Raw genomic sequence first — 17,186 nt, forward strand, 5'->3', positions numbered from 1 at the left:
GACTTGCAATACTCCCTTCTGCTCTACACGAGTTTTTTCTTCTTTTTCTGTTCTCGTTAATCTCATCTTAAGAGCTCATGTTGTATGTGTCATAGCATAAAAGCACTATTCTATGAAATTGGAGCAAGCCCAGCAGTTCATGAATTGGACCAAGATTCAAGAGGAATTGAAATGGCACTGGCTTTGAGAAGCTTAGGTTGTAATCCAAAAAAAAAACATAGCTCTAGGCTCTTGATTAGCCTACCAAATGTGCTTTTTATTTTCTTTTTTCTTTCTTGTCTTGTTTCCTCAAAAGGGGGTAACTTGGTTGGGGACCGTAAAGAAATTAAAGCCATACTTTTTGTGAAAATGGCTGATAATGGAAACTTAAGTTTCTTGGAAGTTTAACATATTCTATCTATGGTGTTTTTATTCGGACAAGAATTTAATTTTACGATTCACTTTATTGCCCTATATAAAAAATTAAGGTCAAATATGATTTTCAATCTTCAATTAGATCGTAAGTTCATCCATTTGAAGTAGTGTTTAAATTTTAAGCTTCAACATATTTTGTCTATATACGGTTTTGTTCAATATTGACAAACTAAAACTAAACATTTATTGAACTTTTGAACAATTGTTTTTTCATAAAAAGTTGCATCTATTCTTCAAACACATTGTAGTCCCTACAAGTCCTATTCTCCATTTAATTGAAAAATTAAGAAAGTTGACTTTAAGTTAAAAGAATTCAATATATACTTAAGATTTTCTTTTATTAAATCCATCATCACCCGAGCTATACTGACTCGTGGTGGTGGGGCTTACGCATCAACCCTACCTGTCTATAATATCACCCGAAGAATGAGAGAATTCATTCTTGTACAAAATGATATATCTGTAGAGTTTGGAAAGAAAGAGGACTCCTCTCTCATGATACAAGTTGTTCGAGTGGCTAGATGTGTCCGTACCAACATAATCCTATACAATTATGAGTAACTATCCATTTTCAAAAAGAAAGTGACCATTTTTTGTTTTGGTTTGTTACATAGCCCTTTGGTCATTCTTCATTAAATCTTTAACATTCTTAGGTAATGATATAGCTTAGGTAATGATTATAAAACTTTCGTTAACTCACTTAAAAATCATAGTGACTGAAAAACATAATCATTCGGTAGCATTTTTTTTTTTTATCTAATAAATAATAATGTAATTAAAATAGAAGAAATATATATTTTTAGCCGCCCAAAAAATAATAGCCGATAAAATATATATTTTTATAATATGTATATTTTATATTTTTTTTGTCTAGCGAATGCAATTAGTTTCGGCCGACCGGTCAATTTTGTATTTTTACTTAAAATAGGAGTGACCCAATCCAACACGACCCAATACACATATACATATATTAAAATAATACTAAAAGTGTATCCTTCCCACATAAAAAACTTAGTCCGGAATGTATGAGATTCTGACAAAAAAAATAATGATATAAAAGGTATAATTGGAGAGCACTTGAAATAAAAATGCTATAAAGTTGAATGAAGATCTTGAAAAGAAAATAAAAGATAAAAGTATCGTGTTTTGAAAGATTCACTTTTAGTATTATTTTAATTTATATATATGGGTATTGGGTGGGTCGAGTCGGGTTGGGTCATTTCTATTTTAATTGAATTATTATTTATTAGATAGAAAAAAACCGTGGAATAAGAGAATACTACTGAAAAGTTGTATTTTCATTCACTATGATTTTTATGTGAGTTAGTAAAAGTTTTATGATTTTTGTGTGAAAAAATAAAATTATATAACTTTGGTGAAAACATATAATAGTTATATGACCATTTGTGAAACTTATCATATAACTTGCACAAAGAACCAGTGGCGGAGCCACCTTATAGGAAGGGGTGTCATTCAAACGATAACCCTTCGCGGAAAAAATACACTGTGTAGCTAGGTCAAAAAATAAATTATATGTATATATACTATATATTGACTCCCCTTAATTTCTTGGTATGTTTACTTTTATATATTTTAACACCTCTAACCAAAATTCTGGTTCGCCACCGTGAAGAACATCTCTTGTTTTACAACTACTCCTAAATTAGTAAGAGTATCACCTACAAAGTTTGCCTCTCTGTAGCAATGCACAACTTGAAATCTTCTTGAGCCAATAGCTGTTTTATCAACAGAATAGATTCTCTATGTTGCCCGTGAATTCTACTGTCCCAATTGATCAATCATGCTAAATAGTATAGCTTCTTTACCCGTAATTCTTTTTGGTCAAAAATTCTTTTTTTCTAAAATTAAAGTGTTTGGCCAAGCTTTTAGAATGAAAATAATATTTTTGAATAGAAACAAAAGCAGTTTTTGAGAAGGACAAAAAAAATAATTTTTTCCTAAAAGTATTTTTTTGAAAAGTATTTTTAATAGAAATACATGCACTTTTTAAAAGTTTGACCAAACATTATATTAAAAAATACTTTTTAAATTGGTTAGACAAACACAAATTAATTTGCACCAAAAGCAATTTTCAAACTTTAGAAGCATGGCCAAACATGCTAGTAACAAGGAATCACTTTCCACAGTCAAGTTGTTGTTGTAAGTCCCAAAAAACAGAGTAGAAAGTCATGATCACGTTACCATTCTTATCTCTGATCAGCATGGATTGCCTTTGCAACATCCGTAAGTGTTGAGCTTCACGGCATATAAATATTTTTAGTTTAAACAGATGGTTCATCGTCTATTTAGGTTTAATCTTCAATTATTATTAATTTTTTATGTCAAGCTGTAGTTTAGCTCCTTCCACCTTCTCACATATCTCACTCCATTTTGCATACTTTCACCGATGAAAACTGACAATTTAAAATCAGAGTAATCAACCAAATAGCTTGATTAATGATTCTATATATGTGTTGACTGAGCAGTTCCTTCAAATTTGTGGCTGCATCTATTCCTTCAGATTTCCCAGCTCATAACAGATACACTTCTATGAAGAATATGGTCCTGGATATTTACGAGCACTCACGGTAACAGAATGAGTTTAATCAAATTGAGGCTATCATCAATAACCATGGTATAAAAAATAATTTGGGAGGTTAGTATCCAATTCAAAACTAAAGATTTGATGCCGAGTTATGAGTAGCTAGCTTATGAGACTCTTATGCAGGGCGTCTCAACAAGATTCCAGGCCCAAAGCTAAATTTCAGAGAGAGGCCCTCTAATAAATTTTTAATGAAAAAATATAAAATAAAGGTATAATAATAATACCGGCTCAAGAATTTGATAAGTGTTGGGATTTTAAGCTTGTGTAGCTTAAAGAGGGTGAATGAGAAACGGAGGGAAAATAAAATATTTGAGTTTCCCTTGGCAAAGGGACATTGTCCCATATCGGAGGAAGAAAAGGCTTTTGATGGGTATATATATAATTGCTCTTCTTCTAGCTCTTAAAGAGTTAAGAAAAGGCAAGCCTCGCGCCGTCGTCGTCGCTCGCTCGGCTTCGGCTTCGGCTTCGGTCAAAGATTGATTGATTAATCTTTTTGGACAAAATTCCTTTCAATTATTTAATTAATTAATTAAAGGCCCGTTTTCTTTCCTGGATTATTTTAAATACCATTTTCCCGCAATATTTCAAACAACCCTGTTCCAACAGCCAAAGGTTGCAAACCTTTTCAGAAACAATGCCAGCAACTCTATAAATAGAGTTTGAATCCCAGAATCTTTCCTTACGAAATTTTCTAAGCTTCTTCTTCTTCTGCACAAAAATTTCAGTGTGTTTTATAGCCTTCGAATGACTCGCTGTTCACCGGCGTTTTTGTACCAACACTCCGGTAAGTTAAATTGTTCTATTCTGGGAGGATATATTCCAGATTTTTTTTATATTCTGTATTTTGTTTGTGGAGATTAAAACCTGTGTAGTTTTCTACTCCTTCTGAATTTTACTATTCTGATTTGAAGATATAAAAACTTTATCAGAGTATTGAAATTCGTAAAACGATTTGAAGAACATAAAAATTTTATCATTTTTTTGTGAAACAGTATATAAAAACTTCGGTTTTATTTATTATACATACTTTTTTTGTTAATAACAATATTGTTTACTGTTCTGATTTTGCCATTAATTGAACTCTTCTGTTGTTTACAGTGAGAAATGGCAATTGATAACGGAAATTCTTCTGCGACTATTGCGGCAACGACGATAGCCTCGTCAAGCCGGACTGCTGTTCCACCGGCAGAGAAACCGGGAAAATTTTCCGGAGCCAACTTCAAAGGATGGCAGCAAAGGGTGTTGGAACCCAAGTTCAGGAGCTTTAACTTATTTTTCATGACCTTATTGCTGAAGGTATGGTCGTGAATGAAGCATTTCAAGTGGCTGCAATGATTGAAAAATTGCCTCATTCGTGGAGAGATTTCAAGAACGATCTTAAGCACAAGCGCAAAGAAATGAAGTTGGAAGATCTTGTGATTCGTCTCAAGATTGAGGAAGACAACAAAACAGCCGAGAAGAAGTCTCGTGGAAATTCAACGATCATGGGAGCTAATATCGTTGGGAGACTGCTCCAAAAAGTAAGAAGAGAAAGAAGTCTTCTGGACAAACTAAGGAGCAGAACAAAAAGAAATTCAAGGGCAGCTGCTACAATTGTGAAAAAATCGGTCACAAAGCCCCTGATTGTCGTCTCCCAAAAAAGTATAAGAAGAAGGGACATGCCAACATAGTGGAGAAGAATGATGACATTGATGATCTGTGTGCAATACTTTCGGAATGCAACCTAGTTGAAAATCCGAAGGAGTGGTGGATTGACTCTGGAGCCACTCGACATGTTTGTGTTGTCAAGGAAGCATTTGTGACTTACTCTACTGCTGGTCCCGAAGAAGAGCTTTCCATGGGAAATACTGCAACAGCCAAGATTGAAGGTTATGAGAAGATATTCCTGAAGATGACTTCCGGCAAGGTGTTAACGCTCAACAACGTTCTTCATGTTCCTACTATTAGGAAGAATTTAGTTTCTACTTCTTTGCTTGTTAAGAATGGATTCAGATGTGTATTTGTTTCTGATAAAGTTATTGTAAGCAAGAATGAAATGTATGTTGGAAAGGGCTACCTCACAAAGGGCCTCTTCAAACTAAATGTAATGGTTGTTGACAGTATGAATAAAATTGCAGCTTCTTCTTATTTATTGGAGTCAAATAATTTATGGCATATTCGTATAGGATATGTCAATTACAAAACCTTGCGAAAGTTAATTAATTTAGAAGTGTTACCTAAATTCGAGTGTAATAAATCAAAATATCAAATATGTATTGAGTCTAAGTTTGTAAAACATCCTTATAAGTCTATTGAAAGGAATTCAAATCCTTTAGACTTAATCCATACTCACATTTGTGATATGAAGTCAACACCATCTCGAGGTGGGAAAAAGTATTTTATTACTTTTATTGACGACTGCACTCGATATTGTTATGTTTATTTGCTTAATAGTAAGGATGAAGCAATTGAAGCATTTAAGCAATACAAGAATGAAGTGGAGAATCAATTGAATAAAAAGATCAAAATGATTAGAAGTGATAGGGGTGGAGAATATGAATTTCCATTTGCAGAAATATGTTCGGAATATGGAATTATCCATCAAACTACTACACCTTACACACCTCAATCCAATGGAATTGCGGAAAGGAAAAATCGGACATTAAAGGAAATGATGAATTCCTTATTAATAAGTTCCGGATTACCGCAGAGTTTGTGGGGCGAAGCTATCCTTACAGCTAACCGAATACTCAACAGAGTACCCCACAGCAAAACGCAATCTATTCCATATGAAAAATAGAAAGAAAGAAAACCCAACTTGAAATATTTCAAAGTGTGGGGGTGTCTAGCAAAGGTACAAGTTCCTTTACCTAAAAGGGTTAAAATCGGACCAAAAACTGTTGATTGCATTTTCATTGGATATGCTACAAACAGTAAAGCATGTCGGTTTTTGGTTCATAAATCCGATAATCCCGAAATTCACATTAATACGGTAATGGAATCAGATAATGCTGAATTCTTTGAAAGCATCTATCCGTATAAAACTGAATGTGAGTCGTTAAGTGAAAGACCTAAATGACCTCGGTAAGAACCAAAGGAAAATACACAAAGACCTATAGAAGATCCAAGGCGTAGCAAACGTCAAAGAACATCTACTTCCTTTGGACCAGATTTTGTGATATTCTTGCTTGAAAATGAGCCTCAAACTTTTAAAGCAGCTATGTCATCTTCTGATTCAGCGTTTTGGAAAGAGGCAGTCAATAGTGAGATTCAATCAATTTTGGATAACCATACATGGGAATTGGTAGATCTTCCTCCAGGAAATAAGCCTTTAGGTTCGAAATGGATCTTTAAACGGAAAGTGAAAGCTGATGGCACTATTGACAAATATAAGGCAAGACTTGTTGTCAAAGGTTATAGACAAAAGGAAGGCCTTGATTACTTTGACACTTACTCGCCAGTAACGAGGATAACATCTATTAGGGTGTTAGTGGCACTAGCGGCCGTGTATGGTCTTGAAATCCATCAAATGGATGTTAAAACAGCTTTCTTAAATGGAGAATTAGAGGAAGAGATTTACATGAAATAACCTGAGGGTTTTGTGGTAACTAGTAAAGAAAAGAAAGTGTGCAAACTTGTTAAGTCGCTTTATGGACTTAAACAAGCACCCAAACAATGGCATGCCAAATTTGACCAAACAAAGTTGGCAAGTGGGTTTAAAATCAACGAGTGCGACAAATGTATTTACATTAAAAACACTCTAGGTCATGAAGTCATTGTTTGTTTATATGTTGATGACATGTTGATAATGAGAAAAAACATGGCAGATATAAATGCTAGTAAGCGCATGTTGGCTTGCAAATTCGATATGAAAGACTTAGGAGTTGCTGATGTGATCTTAGGAATCAGAATTCACAACACTCCACAAGGTCTAGCATTATCACAGTCTCACTACATTGAAAAGGTACTTGACAAGTTCAAGTGTTTGGATTTCAAATTTGTCAAGACTCCAATTGACGTGAGTTATGCACTTCAAAAGAATGAAGGTGAAAGTGACTCACAACTGGATTATGCAAGAGTATTGGAAAGTTTGATGTATATCATGAATTGTACACGATCAGATATAGCATGTGCTATTAGTAAACTGAGTCGGTTTACAAGTAATCCCAATCACATACATTGGATGGCAATAAAATAAGTTTTGGGGTATCTCAAACATACCCAAAATTATGCTTTGCATTATAACAAATATCCCTTCGTGATCGAGGGATATAGTGATGCAAATTAGATCACTGGATCATTTGAAGTTAAATCCACGAGTGGATATGTTTTCACAATTGGGGGTGGAGCAGTGTCTTGGAAATCATCCAAACAAACGTGCATCTCCCGTTCTACAATGGAATCTGAATTCATAGCTTTAGATAAGGCCGGTGAAGAAGCTGAATGGCTCCGGAATTTCTTGAAAGATATTCCATTTTGGCCCAAACCTTTGGCACCTATTTGTATACATTGTGATAGTCAAGCGGCAATAGGCAGGGCAGGGAGCGTTATGTATAACGAAAAATCTCGTCATATACGACGGAGACACAATACCGTTAGACAACTACTCTCTAGACACAATACGACGGAGACACAATACTATTTTTCCAGAATTTATTTCGTTAAACAAATATTACTAACTTTCTATTTTGTTTTTTCAGAAAGTTTAATTGTTAATTACAGCAATACAGAATTATAACAATAAGTTGATATAATTATATCGAAAAGTGTTGTATTGCTTCAATATAATGATTGCTTGTTGTAATGATTTGAAGAAGATAACTTGTAAGTCACGGTAAGTTGCCGATGGAGAGACTTTTCAATATTGAGAATAAGAATAGTAAAAGACAGAATGAAAAAGGTAAATATATATAAATAATAATATGTGAACGTATTAGTTGTTTGGATATAAATGAGGCAAAAAAAATAGTTACCCTACCCATGTAAGGAAACAATTCATTAAAAATTATTTCATTCTCTAATTATTACAACGATCCTCACATTAAAGTTATTGTACGTTCACTCCAAAAATTCTTTTTAAATTTAAATGTACACATTTTTTTAATAATATATATATATATATATATATATATATATATATATATATATATATATATATATATATATATATCTTTAAGAAAAAAATGGGGCCAAACGATTGCTTTTCTGGCTTATAGTCGAGCTGCCCATGCTCTTATGTATTTCTTTATTTACAGCATTCAAAGAACTTCATTGTAAGATCGGGATTTCTGCATGCGATAGATTGGCTAACATGCTTGCACTCAATGCTACTCATTTGTGTAATCCAATTCACAACCTAAAACTCTCACTAGGTAGATGCGGAATATATACTTTATTTTACTCTAAAAATTCATATGAGTATAGAGGAAACCTAGCTAAAAACGAAGATGTAGCAGGATAACCCAAATCAATAAATTTGCATAACTCTAGTGTCATATTATGGGCCTATGAGTTAAGTCCTACATAGTTTATTGTTATAAGGAATTTTTTTGGTTCCCGTACAATATTGAAACTTATTTACTAAAATTGTTCTAATTTTGTATATTATCCGCCCTAAACAAGGATTGCTTACAATTTATATACGATCCATTATTAGTGCCTTAAATTAGACGATTCAGTTACACCCTTTTTCTTTTTTCTCTCATACCCTCTTTTCCTATTCTTCACCGCCTCTATCCATATATAATCCATTATTAATACCTTAAATTTTGAGATTCAGTTACACCAATTTTTTCCCTCTCTTCTCCTCTTTCCAATAGTGCCTTATATAATTAACAGTAGTATAGCCATTCCAATAATGTCGAACCACAGTGACATAAAATAGTTCAAGACTTAATTGATAACCAAATTGTATAAAATAATTTTCATAGCTTGAACCAGAAAGTAGTGCCAAACCAAAGCAATAGAGAAATTGATGATAGACGACACCTAAACCAGACAAGTTGAATGCCAGAATATTCAAATTTAATAAATTTATAATAACATATAAACTAAAAATAAATTTTATACAACTAATGTATAGTATACAACTTATTTGTAACTTATCTACAACTTTCGTACATCATTTTTATCCAGTTAAAACAACTACAACATCATACAACTAAGATATAATTTCCATACAAATTTTATACATATATATCTTTTGTATATGTTTTGTGTATGACTAATATATATTTTGTATTATCACGACCCAGAATCCCAACCTCGGGGTCATGATGGTGCCTAATGTCTACTTGCTAGGCAAGCCGACGTGAAACAGAAAATTAACTAATTTTAACAATTTATAACTAGATATTAACAATGAAAATGATATAAGTCTGAAGTATGGTAAAATAATACTGAACAATGAAGTCTAAACATAACCTAGAAGCTGGTGTCATGAGTACATGAACATCTAGAATATTACAAACATGGTCTGACTAAAAAACACTGCTTTGAAAACTGAGAAAGACAGTAAAGATAGGAAGGAAGTGGACTTTAGGGCTGCGAACGCTGTGCAGTTGTACCTCAAGTCTCCGTCACCCACTAGATCCGAGCAAAAGCTACTGAACGCCGCTAGGACCAACTCCAGTGTCTGCACAAAAAGTACAGAGCCTAATATGAGTACAACCGACCCCATGTACTCTGTAAGTATCGCGCCTAAGCTCGACGAAGTAATGACAAGGCTAAGCGGCTACTTACAATAACCTGTACGCAATAGTAATAATAATAACAGGGAAGAAAAAGCAAGAAATGGAAGTAAAGCAATTATTTTGTGGAAATGAACTCGAACCTCACTATTAGAAAGTTCACAATAACAAGTCTCGTAATCTCATAATAGAAAATGATGAACCTAACACAACAAAAACAAGTACAACACACATAATCCGTTGCGGTGCGCAACCCGATCCCACCATAGCATTCTTTATCAATATCAAGTACCACGTATACAATCCATCATGGCGTGCAACTCGATCCCACTATTTCATCATTTATCAATATCAAATATCCGTATATAATCCGTTGCGGAGCGCAACCCGATCTCACCATATCATAATTTATATGTATCAAGTATCCTCTTTATTCCACCGTTTCAATTCATCATCTTTCAATTTTCGCTGCGGCGTGCAACCCGATCCCCAATCTATTTCAGATAACAAAAATAATCCAACAACTCAATTTACAAGAATTTCTATATCTAGAGTAAGAGTGCAAGGCAATAAAAACCCACGTAATAATTAAAGGATGCAACAAATATTACAAAACAATAGGACAAGTAAAGCATGCGGCAATTAAGGTGTGCAAGTAAAACGGTTAAGGCAAGTAGCAAATAAGCACAGAGTCATGGAAGGGACGAACAATTCAATGCAAGAATAATTAAATGGAAAATAACAATTACGGCATAGAAGTCAAATAAAGCATGTAACAATTAAGGCATGGAATAAGCTAATTCATGAAATAACGAGAAAACATGGAAACAAATATCTTGACGGCGTATATACACTCGTCACCTCGCATATACGCCGTTTTCTCAAATAATCCACACAACACATAGTTCACAAATTCCTATTTCCCTCAAGTCAAGGTTAGATCCAACACTTACCTCACCCCGCAATCAAATTAAAGCTCAACCGGGTTTTTTTCTCTAAAATTCGCCTCCAAACCAATCAAATCTAACCAATTATAGTTCAAATAATTTAAAATAAGCTTTAGAAACTACCCACGAGTGAAAAAGATTCAATCTTTAATGATTTTGAAAAAATCAACAAAAGTTAACCCCGAGCTCGCTTGGTCAAAACCCGAGATTCGGATCAAAACCCAATTACCCATTCACCCCCGAGCTCGATTATGTGATTAGTTTGGAAATATGACCTCAATTTGAGGTCTAAATCTCAATTTCTCAAAATTCCCAATTTCTACCTAAATTCCTAATTTCTACCATGAAAAAATATATATTAAAGTTAGAAATCAATAGGTGTTTATGGAAATGGAAGAAAACGAGTTAAAATCTACTAATCTTTGAAGTTGGGATGAAATTTCTCTTCAAAATCGCCTCTAGGCCGAGCTCAAACATGAAAATGTTGAAAAGTGAAGAAAATCCCAACTTTTGAAATGTTTAATTAATACATGGGCGTCAGGTGTTCTTTGCGTTGGCGAAGAGCACTGGCCAAATGGCCATCGTGATCACGGTCAACCCTTCACGTTCGTGAAGTATTAGCTGCCTTCGCGTTTGCGAGTCAAGACCACGTTCACGTAGAGTTACCGCCTAGCTCCCCAGGATCCCACAAAGCTTCGCGTTCGCGGAAACATAGTCTCGTTCGCGAAGGGTAATCCCTCCTCCACTTCACGTTCGCGACCAGTTCCTCGTACTCGCGAAGAGTAACTCTACCCCATTCCCAATTTTCCCTTTGCAATCGCGAGAGTAACTTCGCGATCGTGAAGCACAAAACACCAGACATCAGCAAATAGCTGAAATCAACAACTTCTTAAGTTCAAAATGGTTCGTAGCCTATCCAAAACTCACCCGAGCCCCTCGGGCTCCAAACAAAACATGCACACAAGTGTAATAACATCATACGAACTCGCTCGCGCGATCGAAATATCAAAATAACACCTGGAGCTACGAATCGGACATCAAAATGCATGAAACTTTCAAAGAAACTTAAGAACTTTCAAATTTACAACCGAGCGTCCGAATCATGTCAAATCAACTCCGTTCTGTACCAAATTTTGCAGACAAGTCAATAATAGTAAAATGAACCTATACCAAGTTCCGAAAATGAAATTCGAATTCGGTAGCTATAAAGTCAACCTACAGTCAAACTTTATAATTCCTTAAACCTTCAAATTACTAGTTTTCATCAAATCACGTTAAATCAAGTTAGGGACTTCTAAATTCAATTTCGGGCATACGCCCAAGTCCCAAATCACGCTACATACCCATCGGGATTTTCAAAATTTTGATCCAGGTTTGTTTACATAATTTTAAAGGCAAAAATTCACATTTTCTTTAATTTTTCATATAAAGACTTTCCGGAACAAGACACATACTGTGCACGTAAATCAAGAAATGCTAAACGGAGCTAATTGAGATCTCGAAACACGGAAATAGAGGCTAAAACTCAAAATGACCTATCGAGTCATCACATTCTCCACCTCTAAAATAAATGTCCGTCCTCGAACGGACATAGAAAGGTACCTGGACTGGTGAAAAGGTGTGGGTATCTACTCCGCATGTCGAACTCGGAATCCCACGTGACTGCCTCGATTGATTGACCTCTCCACTGCACTCTAACAGAAGGATAACTCTTGGACCTTAACTCTCAGACTTGCCGTGCTAGAATGGCCATCGGCTCCTCCTCGTAAGTCAAATCCTTATCCAATTGGACTGGGCTGAAACCTAATACATGGGACGGATCACCGTGATACTTCCGGAGCATGGAGACATGGAACATCGGGTGAACTGCTGATAACCTAGGTGGAAGTGCAAGTTTGTAGGCCACCTCACCAACCCTCTTACGAATCTCAAAAGTCCGATATACCTAGGGCTCAACTTGCCCTTCTTTCCGAACCTTATCACACCCTTCAAGGGTAAAACCCGAAGCAGAACCCTCTCTCCAACCATGAATGCAACATCACGAACTCTACGATCGTCATAACTCTTCTGCCTAGACTAAGCTGTGCAAAGTCGATCCTGAATCATCTTGACCTTTTCCAAGGCATCCTGAACCAAATTGGTACCCAACAACCGAGCCTCTCCCAGCTCAAACCAACCAACTGGTGATCGACATCGCCTCCCGTATAATGCCTCATAGGGAGCCATCTGAATACTCGATTGGTAGTTGTCAAGCGGCAAAAACTGATCCCAAGAACTCCCGAAATCCATAACGTAGGCGCGAAGCATATCCTCCAATATCTGAATGGCGCGCTCGGACTGTCCATTAGTCTAGGGGTGAAATGCTGCACTCAACTCAACTTGTATGCCTAACTCACGTTGTACGGCCCTCCAGAAGTGCGTCGTGAACTGCTTACCCCGATAAGAAATGATGGACTCCGTCATACCGTGAAGACGAACGATCTCGCGTATATAGATCTTAGCTAACCGCGTTGAAGAATAGGTAACTGCTAGTGGAATGAAATGTGCTTACTTGGTCAACCTATCCACAATGACCCATACCGCGTCGAATTTCTTCGAAGTTCGTGGGAGCCCAACAACAAAATCCATGGTAATACGCTTCCAGTTCCACTCGGGAATCTCAACGTTCTGAAGCAAACTGGCATGCCTCTGATGCTCGTACTTTACTTGTTGACAATTCAAATACCAAGCCACATATGCAACTATATCCTTCTTAATTCTTCTCCACCAATAATGCTGCCTCAAGTCTTGATATATCTTGGTGGCACCCGGATGAATGGAATACCGTAAACTGTGGGCCTCCTAAAGAATCAACTCACGAAGCCCATCCATATCGGGCACATAAATTTGACCCTACATTCACAACACCCCATCATCTCCAATAGTAACCTTCTTGGCACCACCATGTCGCACTGTGTCTTTAAGGACAACCAAATGGGGGTCGTCATGCTGATGCTCTCTGATGCACTCATACAAAGAAGATCGAGAGACCGTGCAGGCTAGAACATGACTGGGCTCCAAAACATCTAACGTCATGAATTGATTAGCCAAAGCCTGAACATTTGATGCTAGCGGTCTCTTACCAACTGAAATATATACAAGGCTATGCATACTCACAACCTTTCTACACAAGGAATCAACCACCACATTGGCCTTCTCGGGATGATACAAAATGATGATATCATAGTATTTCAACAGCTCTAACCACCTTCGCTACCTGAAGTTGAGATCCTTTTGCTTGAATAAATACTGTAGACTCCGATGATCTGTGAATATCTCACACGACACGCCGTAGAGGTAATGCCTCCAAATCTTTAGTGTATGAACAATGGCTGCCAACTCTAAGTCATGAACATGGTATTTCTTCTCATGAACCTTAAACTGCCGCAACGCATATGCAATTACCCTGCCATCCTGCATCAACACTGCACCGAGCCCAATACATAATGCGTCACAATACACCGTGTAGGATCATGAACCTATGGGGAATACCAACACCGGAACTATAGTCAAGGCAGTCTTGAGCTTCTGAAAGCTCAGCTCACACTCATCGGACCACCTAAATGGAGCACTCGTCTAGTTCAATCTAGTCAATATAATGGGGCTGCTATAGATGAAAACCCCTCCACGAACTGTCGATAATAACCAGCCAAACCTAGGAAACTCCGAATCTCTGTAGCTGATGTAGGTCTAGGCCAGTTCTGAACTGCCTCAATCTTCTTAGGATCCATTTTTATGCCCTTGGCCGATACAACATGCCCCAAAAAGGCGACCGAGTCTAACCAAAACTCACACTTTGAAAACTTGGCATATAACTAACTATCTCTTAGAGTCTGAAGTACAACTCAAAGATGCTGCTCATGCTCTTCTCTACTGCGGGATTAGATCAAGATATCATCAATGAATACGATCACAAAAGAATCCAAATAGGGCTTAAATACTTGGTTAATCAAGTCCATAAATGTTTCTGGGGCATTTGTCAACCCAAATGACATCAGTAGGAACTCATAATACCCATATCGAGTCCGAAAAGTTGTGTTAGGGATATCCGATGCCCTAATATTCAACTGATAGTAGCCAAACCTCAAATCAATCTTCAAAAACACTTGGCACCCTTAAGCTGACCAAATAAGTCATCAATCCTCGGCAATAGATACTCTTTCTTGATAGTGACTTTGTTAAACAGCCGATAGTCTATCCATATCCTCATCGAACCATCCTTCTTCTTCACGAACAACACGGGAGCACCCCAAGGCAAGACACTATGTCTAATGAATACCTTATCAATTAAATCTTGCAACTGCTCCTTCAGTTCCTTCAACTCAGGCTGGGCCATACGGTATGGTGGAATAGAAATGGGCTAAGTGCCCCTAGCCAAATCAATAAAGAAGTCAATATCTTTGTCGGGTGGAATCCCTGGTAGATCTACAAGAAACACCTCTGGAAACTCACGCACAACAAGTACCGAATCCATAGAAGGAACCTCCGGACTAGAATCGTGAATATAGGCCAAATAAGCTAGACATCCATTCTCGACCATACGCCGAGCCTTCACATAAGAAATAACCCTGCTGGTAGAATGTCTAGGAGTCCCCCTCCGCTCTAATAGAGGAAATCTCGATATGGATAAGGTCACCATCTTGATGTGACAGTCCAATATAGCATGATAAGGTAACAGCCAATCCATGCCCAAAATAACATCAAAGTCTACCATGTCAAGAAATAGGAGATATACATTTGTCTCAAGACTTCGAATAGTACCCACACACGAGCGATAAATACGGTCTACCACAATAGCATATCCCACAAGCGTGGACACATACACAGAAGCACTCAAAGAATCACGAGGCACAATCAGATATGAAGCAAAATAGGATGACACGTAGGAATAAGTTGAGCCCGGGTCAAATAGAACTGATGAATATCTATGGCAAAATGGAATAATTTCTGTGATAACAACATTAGATGACTTGGCCTCAAGTCTAGCTAGGAATGTATAAAAATGAGGCTGGGCCCTACCACCCCGACCTACGCCTCTCGGACGGCCTCTAGCTGGCTGGCTTTCACCTCTAACTGTCTGACCTCTACCTCTAATGGCCTGACCTCCACATCTGGCTGGCTGAGCAGGAGGTAAAGCAACCGATGCCAGAACCATGGCACGAGAACCCTGTTGTGGCATGCTGCTTAACAATATAGGACAATATCTCCTTATGTGACATGTACCTCCATACTTAAAACATCCTCCCATCTGTTGTGGCTAATGAAGTTGAGACTGACCCGAATGGGCCGGATAACCATTGTGGTAGCTCTGGATGGGAGGCGCACTAATAGGAGTTGATGGTGCACTGTAGGCTAGCTGCCTAGGATGAGATACATAAGGATCATGACTACCCTAAGCACCATGGGATGCCTGAAGCACTGACTAAAATGGCCTCTACCAAAAGTACCCCTACCTCCTGATGAGGCACTACTAAAACCACTGAAATAACGAGGCCTCTTATCTGACACCTCTCCTGACCACAAACCATCTCGATCCACCTAGCAATATCTACGACTTTCTAAAGAGAAATATCATCTCCAGTATCCTTGGCCATCTGTACCTGATAATGAAAGTGAGTCCATCAATGAATCTCCTCATTCTCTCTCTTTCAGTAGGGAGCAAGACAATGACATGGCGAGCTAGGTCCATAAATCGAGTCTCATATTGGGTGACAGTCATGCCACCCTACTGAAGGCTCTCAAACTGCCTACGATACTCCTCTCTCAGAGTGAAAGGAATCAACTTCTCTAGAAATAGTTGTGAAAATGGATCCGAGGTAAGTGAAGGCGAACCAGCTGGTCTAGTCAACATATAATCTCTCTACCATCTCTTGGCAGAACCGGTCATCCAGAACACTTCAAAGTCGACCCCATTAGTCTCAACAATACCTATTTTGTGCAATACCTCGCGGCAATGGTCCAAGTAATCGTGTGGGTCCTCAGAAGGTGCACCACTAAAATGAACAAGAAAGATCTTGGTAAACTTATCCAACCTCATCAAGGCCTCAAAATACATAGCGAGCCTATCCCCGGCATGCGCCGCAACAACTGGCTGAACTACCCCAACTGGATGGGTTGCTGGAGTCTAATATAGGGGAGCAATCTGCTCCGGAGTATGAGTAGCGGGATTCTGTGCTCCTCCCCCGGCCTAAGAGACAACTGGTGACACCAGAAATGCACCGGTCTGGGCCACACTCTCTATAAGGCCCACCAAGCAAACTAGAGTGTCCTGAAGCACTGGAGTGTTTATGAACCCCTTCGGGACCTGAGCTGGCCTGACGGGCACGGTCTGACCTGAGATCTCCTCCTCATGATCAATCTGAGGCTCCACTATGGGTGCTGCTGCTCGAGCTCTAGGTTGAGTTCTGCCTTTGCCTCGGCCTCTGACCCTGGTAGTAGCTGCAACTGGGGGCTCTAACTCCTGCCCGACTATAGATGTTGGGCATGTTCTCACCATCTGCGAGAGAGCAAGAA

General features: G+C 37.7%; 1 protein-coding gene across 1 annotated transcript; it reads right to left on the bottom strand.

Moving 5' to 3' along the window:
- Positions 1–15,033: 15,033 nt before the first annotated feature.
- Positions 15,034–15,852, bottom strand: LOC138907357 (uncharacterized). The gene has a single exon (XM_070197958.1). It carries the CDS (start codon positions 15,850–15,852, stop codon positions 15,034–15,036), a length of 819 nt encoding a protein of 272 aa, XP_070054059.1.
- Between the last annotated feature and the right edge of the window lie 1,334 nt (positions 15,853–17,186).

This window comes from Nicotiana tomentosiformis, chromosome 1 (assembly GCF_000390325.3).
Source record: "Nicotiana tomentosiformis chromosome 1, ASM39032v3, whole genome shotgun sequence".
NCBI lineage: Eukaryota > Viridiplantae > Streptophyta > Magnoliopsida > Solanales > Solanaceae > Nicotiana > Nicotiana tomentosiformis.

What these genes read in the sequence shown, in the direction of transcription:
- LOC138907357 (XM_070197958.1), bottom strand. Translation starts at nt 15,852, where the DNA reads ATGCCACAACAGGGTTCTCGTGCCATGGTTCTGGCATCGGTTGCTTTA.